The sequence below is a fragment of the Galleria mellonella genome, unplaced genomic scaffold (genome assembly GCF_026898425.1).
Source record: "Galleria mellonella isolate WM207_F2 unplaced genomic scaffold, CSIRO_AGI_GalMel_v1 utg537, whole genome shotgun sequence".
In the NCBI taxonomy this organism is placed as follows: Eukaryota; Metazoa; Arthropoda; class Insecta; order Lepidoptera; family Pyralidae; genus Galleria; species Galleria mellonella.
Genome location: NW_026442112.1, coordinates 1754229 through 1771926, shown reverse-complemented (window position 1 = coordinate 1771926; position 17698 = coordinate 1754229). Strand labels below are relative to the sequence as shown.

Sequence of the window (17698 nt, the reverse complement as noted above, 5' to 3'; positions counted from 1 at the left end):
CTTTTAGATGCTATCTTTTTTTATGTAGAAATGTAAAAAAAAAATAACAGGGTTGCACTTTTAAATATTTTTTGCCCTTACAAATTAGGGTAACCTACGCATCAACTTTATCATAATTATCATTTTAAGAACCGATTATATACCATATAATGTTGGATATGGACCTTTCCCAGGTCTGAAAAGAAAACATAAGCTACTGTCCAAGTTGCATATATTATAGGAAATTATTTCCTACTCTATCTATAAAATATGGTATTATGGTGTATCATTCGACATCCTAAAGACAACGATAATAGTAAGCGTATGATTTTTTCCATCGAACGTTCTAGAAGGCAAAATACACGAATTAGACCTTACTTTTGTAGTGATAGAAACGTCTTGAAGAATAGAATCGTTTACCACTTGTCCGTAGGCACAAGAGACAATTTATTGCAAAATGTAGTTTACATCATATACAATATACTCGGATCTCCATGACACGCAAACATGCAGTACTCATGTGCAGTCCTAAAGGTCGACGGTGCTTGGGCGGTGACAACCACGTTACATTATCCTATAAACTGCTTTATTAAGCTACATTTATAACACAGACAAACATTGGGGCAACTTTGGGGCAGATATTTTGTTGTAATGGCAAACATATACGGATAATAATCGAATACAAACAGATAGTAAATATCGGGAAGAGAATAGATTGCAACAAAAGGTATCAAATGTGCTTAGGCCTCCTTCATCGACGTTGAAATAGAAAAATCGTGTACAACGTTCATAATATCATATGCGAGAATCAACTACAGGACACCTCGAGCCAGTTTCACGGCTGCCGACACACACACGAGCAGCAACACTTCATATAATAATTTTAAATTTTACACAAGGCAAGAACAAGTCATGTTGTACGTACACATCCGTAAATCTACTTGGTAACACTGACTCCAAATACTATCTACATACTAATGCGATATTGCATCGAAGACGAGAAATAAACGATATTGCGTACGGTTCGCAACGATGATCAGTCGGTTGGCGATTGTCACGCCGAAAACACACGGGAATAAATTCGGAATAGTACCGATAAGTTGAGACAAAACATACAGGTATTATATACAGATACCGCAATAACCAATAATCGAAACATTATCACCGAACAGCTGGAACCTAGTCTAACAAAACTACAGTCAATATGTATTCGTAACCCTGCGTTTGTATTTGATAAATTCAATGGTACCCAATTTGTTAACGAAACGTGTCGAGTTTGAGCTTTATTAGTCCAACTCGTTCTCTAAAAATGTATGGATATTAAGCGACCTATTGCCATTTCTACAAACACTATCCACTCGGATTTAACAAACAGTTGCAGCTGTTCAACACTAATCTACATTTCTTTATCCGTAAGAATTAAATTTCACTGTAATTTACAAGTTTTGCCACTAAAAATTTAAAGATCGATAATTTCAATTAAGTAATCAAGTCTTCATATGATCATAAATAATTGCATAAGCTCGGTTCCGTCAGACTGCTAGAGTATAGACATAAGAATAAATATGCAAGGTAGAACTGACACTCCTATGAGTTTATTTAATAATAAAAACTATATTGGCGCGCTGACGGCTCGCGCCCTATTAAGAGCTAAATCAGTCAGGGGTTGCAAGCTACATATGCTGCAGTGCGATTGTATGACTCTTAGTAAGGTTTTCTGACAACCCTCTTCACCTAATCGGGGTCTAAAGGGAAGAGACGCTCATATTGGCAGCACTGCCGCATACACAAAGGAAAATACACTAGTGTTAGTTCTACCCATTCTATTTATTCTTATGGTATAAAATAAAAAAAAAAGATAAATGAATTCAATGCACAAACGAACGATCAAGATATACACGTATATGTACACACATAGTGAAGGCTCTGTAACTATTAATTATACAATATACAACTACACACATATACTTCACATTCGTATATATAACTACGTGCCTACCTACCAGTAAACTCTCGGAAGTATAGAAAGATCAATAAATATAGTCCCAGAGACGGTAAGGAGTACTCTTTTTAAAATTTTTACTCTTGTCATTTTAAAATAGAATTATTTATGACGTTTCATTATAAATATACGTTCTTGAAACATAAATTAAGTGCTGATAAAGAGTTTGAAATACCTAATAGTAGGAGTAAAGAAGGATGAATGAGCTGCCTAACCTAAAAACTTGTTAAGGGGCATAGTGCTAAAAAAGTGGAAGCGAGTGCTACCTCTGAAACAAAAGGCGACACATACAATGAGCATCACAGTATGAACTATCTACAGTGTCTTTAACATCAATAGTCGATATTATAACTACTTATTAGTCACATGATTTAACTGATGATTTATCAAGTAGCTTATTCCAGATAGTTTATAAAAAAACATGTGAAAATCCCCCAAAAACCCCAAAATCATCGTTAGATGCTATATTTATAAATTAGAGTTAGAGATCACGTCATAAATAATTCTAACAGTAAGTATATAATTAATCCAATATCTACAAGGGGGTTTAAAATATGACTACTTAACGTTATAGAAAAATTCACGTAACCATTGCACCTCCAAATTCGAATAACTAGACAATTTTATACAGACACATGTAACTACACTATTGCTAACGAAAAAAAGGCTCAAATGGATTCAAAAATGGGAAGGCAGGACCAGGACAGAATTTGAATTTCTATTTATTGTGTTCAACTATGTATAACTGGACACTAACAATCTAAATTAGTGGCTACATGTGGGGTTAAATAATATATTCATACGAATCGTATAATACCGTACATCCAGCCGAGTTAAATACCAATCCCAAGTTAAAGGCGTCATATTGATAGATGTCCTAGTACAGTTTTATCTGCGAGTTATACGAAAAAAAGTCTTATAACGATTCGTATAAATTTACTATTTAACCTCTCCAAGCCATTTTTTATATTATATTTTTTTTTAATTCAAAGTATTATTAAAATATGTTTATTTTCATTATTTTTTGTCTAGTTTTTATTCATTCATTATGGTTTCATTTAGTGCATACTTACCAACATTATAATCATTTTAAAAAAGTATATGTGTACAGAAAATATAGTACATAGATACCGTATATAGTGACATAGTAGCTTACATAATGAGAGACTTTATTAGAACAATACTTAGCAACGTTTACATTGAAGCATGTCGGTACGGAGAATGCATAAGTCTGTTTTAAACCATAGTTAAGTCATAAGCGTTTATTGCACTGTTTAGTTACAAGATGTAATTGATACTTGGCTGTATTTCAGTCACTATGTAATAACTGTATTATTGCTATTATTGACATTTACAAAAAAATTACATTAAAAATGTTTTCTTAGGTTTTTATGAGTTTGTTCTGGCTAAAATAATTTTGAAAGACAGATATTAAATAATGGAACATAAATCAAGTTTCATCAAGTTCTTATTTCATGGAATTCGGTTTAGTTCAAATAACGTCAATAAATACTTTTTTTTTTTTTTACTTTAAAGGGTTTTTACCTACCTTATGCATACCAGCCCTATCGAACACCGAACTGATTTCTCAAATAAAATTTTTATCTACTTTCCCTAGTCACAGAAAGAGAGAAGTTAAAAGTTATCAATAATTTACAGAGATATTAAAAAAAACTCCGATTTGAGTTCAACTAACATAGATTGAATAAGACCAATATTTTTAATATGTAAATTTGTCTATTACCTAGACCTAGTAGAGAACATATCACTAAGGACGTGTTCAAAATATTATGATAACGGGAGGTAACAAATACAGTGTGAGGGAAGACGCAAGAAAAGGCCAGATAATAATAAACGTGAATAAACTGTACTAATTAATAAGTAAATATTATTTTATACCGTGATATTCAACAACCCAGTATCAATACATCCACTTAAATTCTATATATTAGCATATATAAAAAAGTTATTGCATTTTTCGATTCCTATTGTAATCGGACAGAATAATTTGATACTAATACTTAAATAAATATATTAATAGTAATAGAAAACGGATTGTATAGAAAATGAAAGTTGAAATAGCAACGGAGACCGGTTAGTAGCCAATACTATACAATACGAGTATAAACAATTTGCAATAACCCTGTTGAGATAATGCTACAGAGATATTTCAGTATCAGTCGTGATTTAGGCATGAATACCTGAGCTGCTATAAAGTAATGTATACATAATTAAAAAGCAGTATTTTATATTGTTCAATAAATATATTAGTATATATTAATTTACAGTAATTATGAAATTGTACATTTTCAATGTGAAATAACCATATTAAGAGTATATTATATTACTAAGTTATTTTACGAATTAGCGACTCAATAAATATCGGGCAATAAACATAGTAGTCGTCACTCTGATTTTAGTTTTTGTTATCGATTATCGAGAAGATTAATTAACCAAATAAATGCCTAATAATTTAATACGTAAATAATTATATTATTAAATGGTTACTTTTCACAGTAAATTATTTTCGAAAGTGTCATATCTAAAATGCACTGTTTTAACACAAATTCCATTGATGTTAAGTACTTTGAGCCTAAATATGAAGAAAGCACCATAGAAACATAAGTATTTTTCAATATATTTGTGAAATATAGCATTAATAAAATATATGTGTACCTTAATTATGTAAATAAAAGTTAAATAAATAAATTAAATAACATAATAAAAAAAAAACATAGACTATAATTGTGAAATAATAAAGAGCTATTGTCAGCAATAAACTTGATACTTTCACAAACAAAAATGTAGTAAATAATGAGTTAAATATGCAAATACAAAATAAGAAAGTTTACGGCTATTTCTAATATGATTTATTTGCACTATTTCATAAAAGTGATGAAGATAAAATGCGAACTGAAACATTTGTAAGTGCAAAAAGGCGGCCATATTGTTCAAAGCAATATTTCCAAGGCAATCTTTATTAATATGTCCTATTTGATAAACTAATTCCTGGAGAGTAATTAGCAAATACCCGATTCCAGTGACTAAACAAACTGTAGTTTATGTCAATAGGAATTAGACAAAGTAATAAAGAAACTATATGCTGGTACATCAAAATCAATGTGGACATTGCCTTTCTCTCTTTTATGTATTGCATCTGCTTTTAACCGCCCTGTAAAGAATATGAAGAGTCTAGTCTATGAGATTAAATACTCTTTGGCAGTGGGTATTAGAAAGGCTTGGTTTAAAATCACTGACTGCAAAATGCGACAAGGCCCCTACGAATTTTATTTATGTGGATGAAAAAAAAAACCTTAACAAAAAAGTTGTTAATTTCAATTTATTCCAAGAAATAATCGAAGACACATTTCTGATTGATTATCGGAAAAATAGAATTATCATCATTCTATTTTATTCTACATAAATATGCATGTGAGATAGAACGAGATGGCGTCCAGCGTCTTATTCGTTCTAATGGACCAGGTAACGAAAACGTAACTAAGGAGAGATTAGTTTTTTACTGAAGTAGGTGCATTCTTTGGTTTAAAACATTAATAGTTTGTTTGGAACACTGATGTATCTCTATTTGGAATAAGATTTTATTAAAAAAAGATTACAAACATGAACGTGAGGACCTGATGTAAATCCAGTAGAAAATGGATCAGTAATTTGCATAAAATAATTTGATCAACGTCATATTGTTTATGGTGACTTAATCAGATATATTATTTTGTACTAAATTTTCTTTAAACCAAGCCCTTCATTAAAAATGTAAAAGACAAGGCCACTGCAAAACTTACGAATAAGTCATCCGCTAAAAATTATTGCTAATCGAATATTGAATTGGACTGAAAAATGTGAAGAATTTTGCACGATGTTCCTTGTCTACGCCTAATGTCAAATTAATCTATCCCTATCGCACATAAAGCGAAAGTAAACGACTGAAAGAGACGAATACATTAAAAATTTTCCTACTTTAAACCAGAGATAAAAAATCTATCATTTCCCCCTCTATGTTAATGACATTATGTGCAATAAAATCTGGAATGTTAACCTACAAACTACATTCACAGTTACCTGTTAGTACTAACAAACCACATAATACAATAAACATTACACAAATACAAGCTTCTCTCGTTACATATAATTATTTATATAATGATGTAAATAAACATACAGAAATACAATTATAAAAAAAATATATATATATTACATAATATTGTACAGAATATACCTAGTTTGTAACAAGTGCATTTAGAATTTAAATAAATCATTCACTAATGAAAATATCAATAATATATACCATCGCATGAATATCATAAATACAATACTATATGCACACTAGTTCTCGACAATAATTACAGAAAGAAACTTGAAATACATTCACTAACCAGAAAAATATTGGAATAACCATCATAAGAATCAATTTCATAATTTGTTTCCTCTGGAATAAACATCTACATACTACAGATATAATGTATAAAGGAAGAACATTGCAAGGAAAAATTAGGTACGCGAATTACACTGAAAATCAGTTTGTTGTGCTTTAGATATGTATAGAGTTGTTAAATCGCCCGAAGAAAGGATACTTAATCAATAATGAGATATAACGACATAGCCTTAAAGTTTGTATTTAAATAGAAAAACAATATCCTCATTTCCCGAACTGACGACGGCGATGACTAGTTTATTAATTCCACCAAAGCGTTAGATCGTGCGGATCCCTAACGACTATAATTAATTAAATGCATCAATACGAGCTTTATTCCTATAACACACTCCTCACGACAAAGTATACGAAGACACAAAGTTATATATATATATATATATATATATATATATATATATATATATATATATATATATATATATATATCAAGAAATTGCCACACGGTGTGTACGAATCGAGCGAAAACATAGTACATACAATATGTCTGCCGAAAGTACAAGTTTACAATAGGTAAAACAGGGTCGACGTGGCGTACAAACACACCGATACGCAAACAACCGACAGTCCGGGAACATCACACCTCAGAATCGAACTTAAACTATGAGATTGCGGGTAGAGAAAACAATACTGGCGTAACGTGCGGGCCGGAGGCGACACGAGCGCGTCGATCGTCAGTCACTCCTACGTTTTGCTCCTTAGGCGATAATATCACAGATTCCTAAAACAAAATTAACACACAGTGACGCTGAGACTCACGTACGTATCGAGACAGAGCCGAGGGCGGCGGGGCCGGCGCTCCTCGCGGCGGGGCGGGGGACGGGGTGACCCCACGCTTTAACCTTCGGGCGCACCGCCGCATAGGCGTTCTAATTCTAAAAGCTCCTGAAACAGATATATACATATATATGTACATTATATTAATCGACTTTATTTGCTGATTTCATAACTTGATATTTTAACAACATTTTATTTTTGTAAACATTGTTACGAAAATAAATATTTATATTTTCAAAAATTGAATAAATATTGATAATTGAATAAATATCACTTTCTGTACCATATTTTCTTTTGGTCAATAGTAATTAAAAAAATATTTATCATGGAACAAAAATGCTAAATTATATAGTTGCGTTAAATTGACGTTTGTATTACTATATTACAAACATTAATTCTTAATTGGCAATACCTCAACCATATTTGGTAACGGATGAATAGCAATGTTCCCATTTACAACTGGTGTTTATATAATTTCTTAAATATAGTAACATTACACCAAACATACATAATGCCAATTTTATACAATACTAGCTATTGTCCTTGACTTTGCACGAGTGCCGTCGTGTTTCCCCTTTACGTTGAAATTTTTTTTAAATTCTTTTTTAGTTGATGTTGAGACCCATTAACACATGTCAAAAGTTGTAGTAACAGCTGTTAATTGTCCACTGCTGAACATAGCTTCAGCGATAAGCGGAGTTTTGCCAGTAGCTGCTAGCTTGGCAGGTGGATTGGTAATCGCAGTTTGGCTTTTAAGAGGGAAACTGCTGTTCATCCCTCTAACATAAGCTCCCTTAGTTGCCTCTTACGACACCCACAGGAAACGAAGGGGTGGCCTATGGTATGCCGGGACGTACTCGTACACGGCGGAAGTACAACGGGATATATATAACATACAGGGTCCATGAATAGTATCGGCGGCGCGGTACCTGGTCCCGGTGCTTCTGCAGCAGCGCGCGCAGGCGCTCGTGGCGGCGCGCCAGCGCCTCGCGGCGCCGCGCGTACGCCTGCTCCAGCCGCGAGCACTCCGCCACGCCGCGCTCCACGGACTGCACGCGCGCACACGCACGACACGCACGCACGCACGCACGCACGCACGCACACACGCACGCACGCACGCACGCACGCACGCACACGCGACACAACACAACATATATTAATATACATATATTATCCTTATTAAAATTAATTTACACACGTGCACACAACAAAATATTGTACATTAATTTTTATTATAAATATTTTAAATAAATATAGTAATTTATTCTTATATATATTCACAATAACATACTACTAATACTCAGAACAGAATGTCTGATAGCATTCCTTACTATTCAAATGTCACGCTAAACAGTTTGTTATAATATATTTTTTCCTATACTATATAAAAATAAAAGATCCTTCCTAACTTCATCGTACGGCTCGCCATCGACAGGGAGTTCACCCTCATACCTTACATCCTAAATGATCGCGTACAACGCGGTTTCAGAGATGTTTTCTCCCACAAACACTCAGGTTATGGAATGAGCTCCCTGCCGAGGTTTTCCCAAGAGACTACAGCATGGGGTTCTTCAAAAGGGGGGTAAAGAGGTTTCTTCAGGGTCAGCAACGCGCGCGTAATACCTCTGGTATTGCAGGCGTTCATAGGCTACGGTAACCGCTTACCATCAGGTGGGCCGTATGCTTGTTTGCCACCTCAGTGGTATAAAATAAAAAAAAAAACTTTTTGATTAATTTCTAAAAAACAAAGTTAATTAAATTTCATAAAAAAAATAATTTAAACACTAAAATATTAACACTGTTTACTACGACACCCCATACATACACTGTTTTGTTCATAGATAAAGTATAACGTAATAACAGACTGGCAAAGCGATCATAGAAACGAGACAAGAAAATAATATTAGTGTACGTGTTTTGTAAATGTGTGCATGTGACAGTTCTGAATATATCATCATGTATTAGTTGTTTCTATTTCAATTCAAGTTGTTCTACCTGTTCTTCTACAAAATATTTCCGGTCATTCAATAAACACAGATGTTTAAAGCGTGTTTAAAGCGTAAATTACGTGTAAATGAAATGCACAAATTTTGGTTCTTTCTTACTTATGTATAATCCACACATGTGGTGTTGTGTTCTGAACACATTAACTTAAATTTATTCTACTTTAAAAACTTAAAATAATTAAAACTTATTCATACTCTCACCAGCATATATTGTGTAGGTGTATGCCCTACTTGCATATCTCACTCCGACATATATGTTACTATACTTTTTTCCTTTATATTACCAAACTATATTTTTTATAATTTAAGGTTCTGTATAAATTAACAGAATAAAGTTTTTATAAAACTACTATTTTAAAAATGTTTCTGGAATGATGAGGAAGACTTTGTACAAAAGTCGATTGCTTGTGTACCTCTGTCCCATTCGTGTTTCAACTACAAACAACAAACAAAATACATTCTAAGTTGTATAAAAAAAAATTATGGTCACTCACTTGAGAATGTATTTCCCTCTTTATCCTAAGTATTTCATCCTTATCCCTGTTGGTCTTCTTGGCAAGCGCTTTCACGTCTTCTTTCCGCGAACACGCAAGTTTGTTCAGGATCTCTTTCTTTTCCAATTCTAACGAGTCCTAGAATAGGGATACGCTTTATAATACAAACACATAACAAAGTAGTAATTTGAACAATTTTTAAGGTAAATTTTTAAAATTCGAAATATTTTTGATACTAATAAAAATTAAATTTATATATTTAATAATAATTTTTATTACTATAATTATTTATATTTATAGTAGTGTTGTCTAAAACAATAAAAAAATATCACTGTAGAATTATTTAAGGGTAAACTAAAAAAATGTTTTAGTCAGCTCTGTCTTATGAGCCGAATGTAAAACAGTCCCTCTAGACAAGTGGCAAACGATTCCATCGACGAATTCGCTTACCACTTGTTCAGAGGGCCAGGACGGATATTTCTATTGTAACAAAGGAACTAAACTGTAGAATTATATGGTTATACTCGTGTTGCAAGTCTTTTTTTTTACTACCTCTCACTTTAGTTATTTCCTGTGTTCTCTCTTTCGTTTTCCTTCGCTGTTTTTTTTTCTGTTGTATATAGATGATAATGGATATGGCATCCCCGCTCGCGCTATCGGTATACATCAGCGGAGCACCAGTGAAAGATGATAGCTGAGAACGAATGCATGTCAGTTGACCCACCATGATGAATTCGACAAAAATTAATAATGATGGTTTCCAGGGGGAAATCCGTGGAGGTCGACCTGATGGTTGGGGTTGTTAAACCCCGTTACTAACAATCCTTTTCCTCTCACTATCGGTTATTAAATCTTAATATATCCACATTATGCTTATATCACGAGTCTTTTTTTCATGCGTGAAAATGGCATGATTACTCCACCTGCGCTATTGGTATACACTAGCGGGGTACCAGTGAGCGGTGATAGGTGAGAATAAAAAGGCAGGTCAGTTAGCCCATTGTGACGAATTCAATGATAAACTGGTCACGATAGTTTCCAGGGGGAACCGCGTGGAGGTCGACCTGAGAGGGTATATTGCTAGCAATTGGGCTATTGGGCCTCATTACTAAGAATCCCTTTCCCTCCCAGGTGGCAGGCGGGCGCGTACGTACAGTGAGCGCCTTCATCTGGTGGTGCTGGTCGTTGCGCACGTGCTTCTCGAGCGCGGCGTAGATGGCGTGGTGGTAGCGCAGCCGCAGCTCGCGCTCCAGCGCCGCCGCCTCGCCCGCGCCCGCCTCCTCCGCCGCCGCCACCGCCTCGCCCGCGCCGCTGCCGCTGTAGCTGCGCGACAGAAACACACGCATCAAGCGTATATGCTATGGTAGTATGGTCAGCGTCAAAGGTCAATGAACATGAAAACATTTTCAAAATGTCTGTACTTCATATTCATATTATAACTGTTTTGGAAGCTTGTCCTAAAAAACGCATAGGCAAAATATGTTGTTGTATTTATAAATAAATTTCGAATGTTATCAATATGGAGTCACATGATTTTGTAAATCATCATCTATACATATATAGAAAATAACCAAATTGAGTAATAAATATTAGAAATATCTAGTCTATATGATCCATCTCAAAAGATCAAGAACTTTTTGGATTGTGGTTCGACGAATATAAAAAGCGAACGACATGCAATCTAAAAACGTAATCAACGTTTATTTACAAGATTGAAATACTGCGAAGTAATAAGATGTGTGGAAATTTCATAAAAATTCATATTATCGACTTGGATTCTCTGTACCTTATTGTTAATACTTGAAATAAATGTAATCTTCACGAATCAAACAACAAACACAAGAAAGAGAAGAAAAACATAAGCTTACATATTTTTCGAGGAGAGTTTCTTAACAAGTTTATTGCTGACGTAGAACTTGGCAGAGGTGGGTCGCTTGTCTTTGTCGTGCTTGCGTCGCAGCGCGTCCAACTTGCGTGCTAACTCGGCTCGCTTCTTACGGACTAGCTCGCTTGATAACAAGCTTTCCAAGTTCTCGGATAGGGTCTCATCTGAACCTCCATTCGACTTGTTATCTGATTGGTCTGGAAGTATATTTGTTATATGTAATACACGTTGGAAAAAAAAACGATACAACTAAGAATAGAATTTTTTTTTTATACAACTTAGAATGGCAACAAGCTGACGTCCACCTGATTTTTTTTTACAACACAGGGGGCAAACGAGCATGCGGCTCACCTGATGGTAAGTGACTACCGCCGCCCATGGTCACCCGCAATACTAACGGCATTGCAGGTGTGCTGCCGGCCTTTTAAAAAGGAACATGCTCTTTTCTTGAAGGTTATGTTGTCGTATCGGTTCGGAAATACTGCTGCTGGAAGTCCGTCGCCTATAGACATGAGCAGTACCATGGACATAACAGAGTATACTGTTTCGCCCATGATAGCCCCCATGCGTTGTCATTCCTGAGACCTCAGGTGTGCTTCCTCTGTATCCAGTAAATTCATGTCATATCCCACCCTTCAAACCGAAACACAGTTATGCAAATACAACTGCTTCACGGTTGTAACACGAATGGGACAGAGGTACCCAAGCAATCGACTTTTGTACAAAGTCTCCCTCTGAATTAATGGCCCACATGTTAAAGACTACAATCATCACAGAACTATGATATTAAATTATCATATATTGAGATTATTAACATAATCAGCGAAAAAAGTGACAAGTTCCACAAAATGCGAATCAAATTACTCCATTAGACCAACTGACACTGCAATATTAGGAAAATACTTAAACAATTTTTCCATATATTTGTAATGAACATGTCTTTTTATCGTGCTGACTGTACATATTTCCAAGACCTTTAGTTACCTTGAGATTCTTTGTCGTTAGTGGGCGGCGGTGACGGTATCGCAGTTGTTGTCTCGCTTTCTATTAGTTTCTTTGTCTCCACGACAGCTACGGTTGTCTTGCTCGGACTACCGTCAGATGTGCTTTCGTGCCTAATCTGTAAGCAGATTACTTGATTAAACTCTATAATTTATTGTTTAAGATTCATTAATTGTGTAATTTCGCTAATACTGAACCGATATTGATAAATTATTTTTTGATTGAAAGTGTTTTTCCATGTATATAGCCCCACAATAATTTCATCAAAATTCAAGTAGATCTTTTCAATTTATGTATGTTACTATTTCTTAATTTACTTATGATTATCTTTAAATCGAGAGATTTTATTTGAATGGTCCTATACTAATACATTTACATAATCGATTACTTTTTTATGCAACATAAATTTGAATTAGTTATAGCCAGTTCATATTAATCGCAACAAATTTTCAAATTTCGAACTTCTACCATTCCAAATACAATTTACCGGCATAGCGCACGGGGCTCGTGCGTCAGTCGGGGCAGCGGCGGCGACGGGGACGGTGGTGGCAGCGGGCGGCGGCACATCCGTGTCTTCGGTGAGTACGGCCAGCTGGTGCTCGCGCTTATCCAACTCGCTCTGGTATTTGATCGGGTTCGCTAGTGCCTCCGCCAACTCAGACAGTCGGTCCGGCACATAGTCCTATATACATAACACAAAAAAAAAAAATATAAACAAACGGCATATGGTCCAGATCAAGAAAGAGTAACGATTTTTTTTTTCATTTTCTTTATTTCTCTATTCTATGCGGGATCTTATGTATTCTGTCAACTGTTACTTGTCAAGCATCTAACATATTCATTTTAGGGTGGAGAGTTGGTGTAAGAAGGATTGGGGAATGATGTAGCAGTGTATGAATAGTAACCTTAACGACGACGAGTAGCAGCAGGCTGGCGGGCAGCGGCAGACCGAGGTCGGTGCGTAGGTTGACGTGGCGGTAACCGGGACACAGTCCCACCACCGGCAGCACACGGTGCCCCAACAGACGTCCGCTCTCCTCATGCGCTGCGATGCGGATCATTGCCAGCTTTGGCAGCACCACCTGTAAGGGGTGGAGAATTGTTAGCTAAACCCTGTTAGTTTAGTGGGCTATATAGCAATATATCCTAACAAGTCGACGTCCACGCGATTCCACCAATGAACCATCGCGTTAATTCATTAATATATAAATCACGATGGGCCAACCTGACCTACCATCACTTATGATACCCTACCAGCATACAATGACAGTTAAAAAAAATACAAAAAAAAACCATCCCTAATTATCTATGGTTACTAGTAACCAATACTTGTATGTTAAAAATAGAAAAACAGTATATATCTGAATCAGAATAAAGACAGATTTATTTACATATAAACATGTGTCTACACATATATTCAGTGATATGTGTTTCTAATGTGTTTTGCTAACAGAACATAAGTACTTACAGAATGAATTCACGGAAATCAAACAATACTATCTCAGCGATGGGTATTACTAGCTGTAGAGAATTATGTGGTTAGTTGATTAAAATTATTTTGATTCATTTTTTAATCAACTAATTAGTGATAACGGACTTTTGCAAAACATTGTTAATTTCAAGAATAATTAAAGATTTTAGAGAAGTTTGTAAACAAAAGATTAAAAATGGATGTAAATAAGTAAATATGAATTTCTACTAAAAGTACAAAGAATATATTGATAAAAAATATATAAAAAGACAAAAAAAAGGACTTTTCAAATCGGTTTAGAATTAACGTAGATACGAGCTAGCAAACATAAAAAAAATACAACCGAATTGAGAACCTTGTTCTTTTTGAAGTTGGGTAAAAAAAAGAATAGTCTAATACAGATGGCTGTATGTTTATTTGCCACCATTTACATAACTTAAAACTATTCTAAGGGTATTTGCGGACCGTCTACACTGCCAGTATTTGAATCATTGCAGAATGATTCACATGCTGGCTAACATACAAAAAAGTAGGTTAAGTTAATGTTATTTATTTATAAGTGTAACAATTTAATAATTTATATTTGGTACATATATTTGATATTGTTAAAATTTTGTGGACCCTTATTGCCTTTATTAAAGATTTTTTTATACAACTTAGAATGGCAAACAAGCTGACGGCCCACCTGATGGAAAGTGGTAACCGTCGACATAGCCATAAGCACTACCATGGATATAACAGAGTATACTGTTTCGTCCATGATACCCCCCCCTGCTTTGCCATTCCTGAGGACTCAGGTGTTAATCCTGTGTACCCAGTAAATTCACCCCATATCCCACTCTTCAAACCGAAACACAGCCATGCAAACACAACTACTTTACGGTTGAAACACGAATGGGACAGAGGTACCTAAGCAATAGACTTTTGTACAAAGTCTCCCTCTGGTAGAAGGTTTATTATTATATTATTAAAGCGAATGACCTTACAAAACGTCATGCACCCACCTTCTTAAATACGAACGGCTCTTCGCCATAAACGGGGTTGATGCCGTTGTTGGGCGCGACCCTGGTGCGGAACTTCTTGCGGACGGTGTCGGCGGGCAGGCCGAACATGTCCACCTCAACGTAGGTGCCGCAGCGCTTGTCCGTGAGCAGCTGGCCCGACAGCACCGTCACCGACAGCGAGCCCGCGATGATGCCATCCACCGTGCTCTCCGCAAACGGATCCAGTCGCCGGTCCTGATCGGACAAACAGGTATATATTACATAACTGGTATATAGTGGGGGGAAAGTAATTGTTAGTAATGGGGTCAAATAAACCCATAAAGCAATATACCCTGTCAGGTCGACCTCCACGTGGTTTCCCCTGGAAACCATAGTGGTCGATTTTAGTTGAATTTGTTAGGGTGGACTAACTGCTTGCTTTCATCCTCATCTGTCATTTCTCACTGATGGCTCGCCAGTTTATACCGATGGTGCAGACGGAGTTACCAACTACCTCCTCTTCTAGGGAGAAATCTGTGCCCATTAGTGAGATGTTAATATGTTTTATTAGTGTTGATATATTCATCAACATCTTTTCAGCCGTTAACTGACGACTACTGAATATAGGCTTCCCCCATAAGAGCGGTTTTGCTAGTAGTTGTCACACTTGATAGGCGGGTTGACAACCGCAGTTAGCCTTTAGAAATTTTAAGACGATGACTGCTGTCCATCCTTGTGACCATTAAGTTCCCTGAGCGGTCTCTTACTCCTGGGCAGCCATCGAGTTTGTTCAAAAACATATAAAAACTTGTTTTGAAAAATGTTTTTAAATAAGACTCGTTAATTTCTAAAATATGAACGATCCAAATCGGACCATAACAATACCTTCCGGCGCATGAATTCCGGCTTGAGCAAGTAGCCGCAGCGGCCGTTGTACTCAAAAGTGCCAAGGTTGAGCTGCATCGCTAAGTCCAACGTCTGGAAGTTGAGCGCCACCAGCTGACATCCCGCGTTCCAGAATACCTGGCATCAATAATGCAATAAGTAAGATTACTTAACAAAAAAATAACCTATATCAAATTTAATCAAAATTATGATATCAACATGGGAGTCTCCGGAACTGGTATGTTTGCATGGGACGAGTTTTTTTTTTTATACAACTTAGAAACAAGCTGACGGCTCACCTGACGGAAAGTGCTAACCGTCGCTTATAGACATGAGCAATACCATAGACATAACAGAGTGTACTGTTTCGCCCATGATACATGATATATTTAATGACATAATAGATATATTTTTTAAATGTTGTTTAAAGTGTTTAAGTTTGTAAAATAAACCTATGGTTCACTACACGTTTTGGGATACTGTAAGTGCGGTGAGTAATTTATAAAAAAAAAAAATTGATTCTATGCAAATCATCTTTCACAACAGTATCCCAATTCAATCAACAATGAAATCCAATCATATTCTTTATTAGTCATTTAGAATCCAGATATTCTGAGATACTGCAAACTACTCACTATTGCTTGAAACTATTGTATAAAAAATTATTAATACTTCAAATATTTATTACCTGTGGCATAAAGTTGGAAGAATCGAACCTCGTCCCCGCCGGGTAGACGCGCGACAACTGGTGCTTGTTATAGTTCACAAACTCTATGGGTCTCTCTTTCAGTAAAGTGGTCGCTTGTTTCTCATCGAATGACGACATCTCGTAGAAACGATTTTTTTCTGCAATAACAAATAATAAGATTATATTAATGTGTAGGGAAAATTCTAAATCCAGTTTAATTATTAGGCCATAATTTTTAAAATATTATAGTCTTATAAAATAAAGTACAAGTTCAATTACATTTAGTTAGGTTAGGCAACGAACCGTCGAGCAGATTTAGCCCTTTACTCACAAAAATCCCGTAGAGGTCATAAGAAGTGATTTAGGGAATTTAATAGTCAAGGAATTAGCAGCAGCATCCTTCTTGAAACATCACAAAAGACTAACTGCGGTTGCCATCCCGCATGCCAAGCGAGGCATTTATTTGATCCCCCCCCCCCCGTAAAAAAATATCATGAGGGAATAGTCCCCAATCCTTTGGCTCGGGACAGTCCCTTATAGTAGTCTATGGGAGAAGCTAATATTCAGCAGTGGATGCAATAATATAAAAAGAAAAGAAATTTTCAAATCGGTTTACAACTGACCGAGTTATGAGGTAACAAACATAGAACCTCCTTCTTATTGAAGTCGATTAAAAATATAGGAAATTACGTGTCTAGTCGTTTGTCGTAAGACAATAACGTGGGTGCACTAACTCTCGGCGCTCTCGAAGGAGCTGAAGTGTACGGGCTGCACGTAGTTGACGAGCGCGGAGATCTCGGCGGCGGCGTGCGTCTCCCGCGCGTCGTCGCCGCCGCCCGCGCCGCCCGCGCCGCCGCCGCCGCCCTCGCCGTCACCGGCCGCGCCGTCGCCGCCGCCCGCCTCCTCCTCGCCCGACGAGCTCTCCGAGTCTGACGACGTCGAGTCTTTGGACCCTTGGCGGACTAGCTGCAAGTACACATTGCTTCTATATAAGTAATTGGGGGAGGAAGGATATTTGACAATAGGTTTAAGCTCATTGCTAACAATTAGGGAATAGAATCGAGAAAACTCTGTACCGA

The 17698-nt window shown here is 36.1% G+C and overlaps 1 protein-coding gene across 1 annotated transcript in view; it reads right to left on the bottom strand.

Annotated features, from left to right (window-relative positions):
* Nucleotides 1-6836: 6836 nt before the first annotated feature.
* Nucleotides 6837-17698, bottom strand: part of LOC113517944 (1-phosphatidylinositol 4,5-bisphosphate phosphodiesterase classes I and II) — a 59831-nt gene continuing 48969 nt past the window's right edge. The window contains exons 10-21 of the mRNA XM_052898709.1: nucleotides 17354-17585; nucleotides 16620-16777; nucleotides 15932-16069; nucleotides 15068-15301; nucleotides 13498-13674; nucleotides 13080-13274; nucleotides 12575-12710; nucleotides 11574-11787; nucleotides 10860-11028; nucleotides 9706-9843; nucleotides 8135-8254; nucleotides 6837-7313 (exon numbers count right to left, since the gene is read on the bottom strand). Of these exons, the coding sequence (XP_052754669.1) occupies nucleotides 7266-7313; nucleotides 8135-8254; nucleotides 9706-9843; nucleotides 10860-11028; nucleotides 11574-11787; nucleotides 12575-12710; nucleotides 13080-13274; nucleotides 13498-13674; nucleotides 15068-15301; nucleotides 15932-16069; nucleotides 16620-16777; nucleotides 17354-17585 (1959 nt within the window). The 3' untranslated portion in view covers nucleotides 6837-7265. The remainder of the gene's footprint in view (nucleotides 7314-8134; nucleotides 8255-9705; nucleotides 9844-10859; nucleotides 11029-11573; nucleotides 11788-12574; nucleotides 12711-13079; nucleotides 13275-13497; nucleotides 13675-15067; nucleotides 15302-15931; nucleotides 16070-16619; nucleotides 16778-17353; nucleotides 17586-17698) is intronic.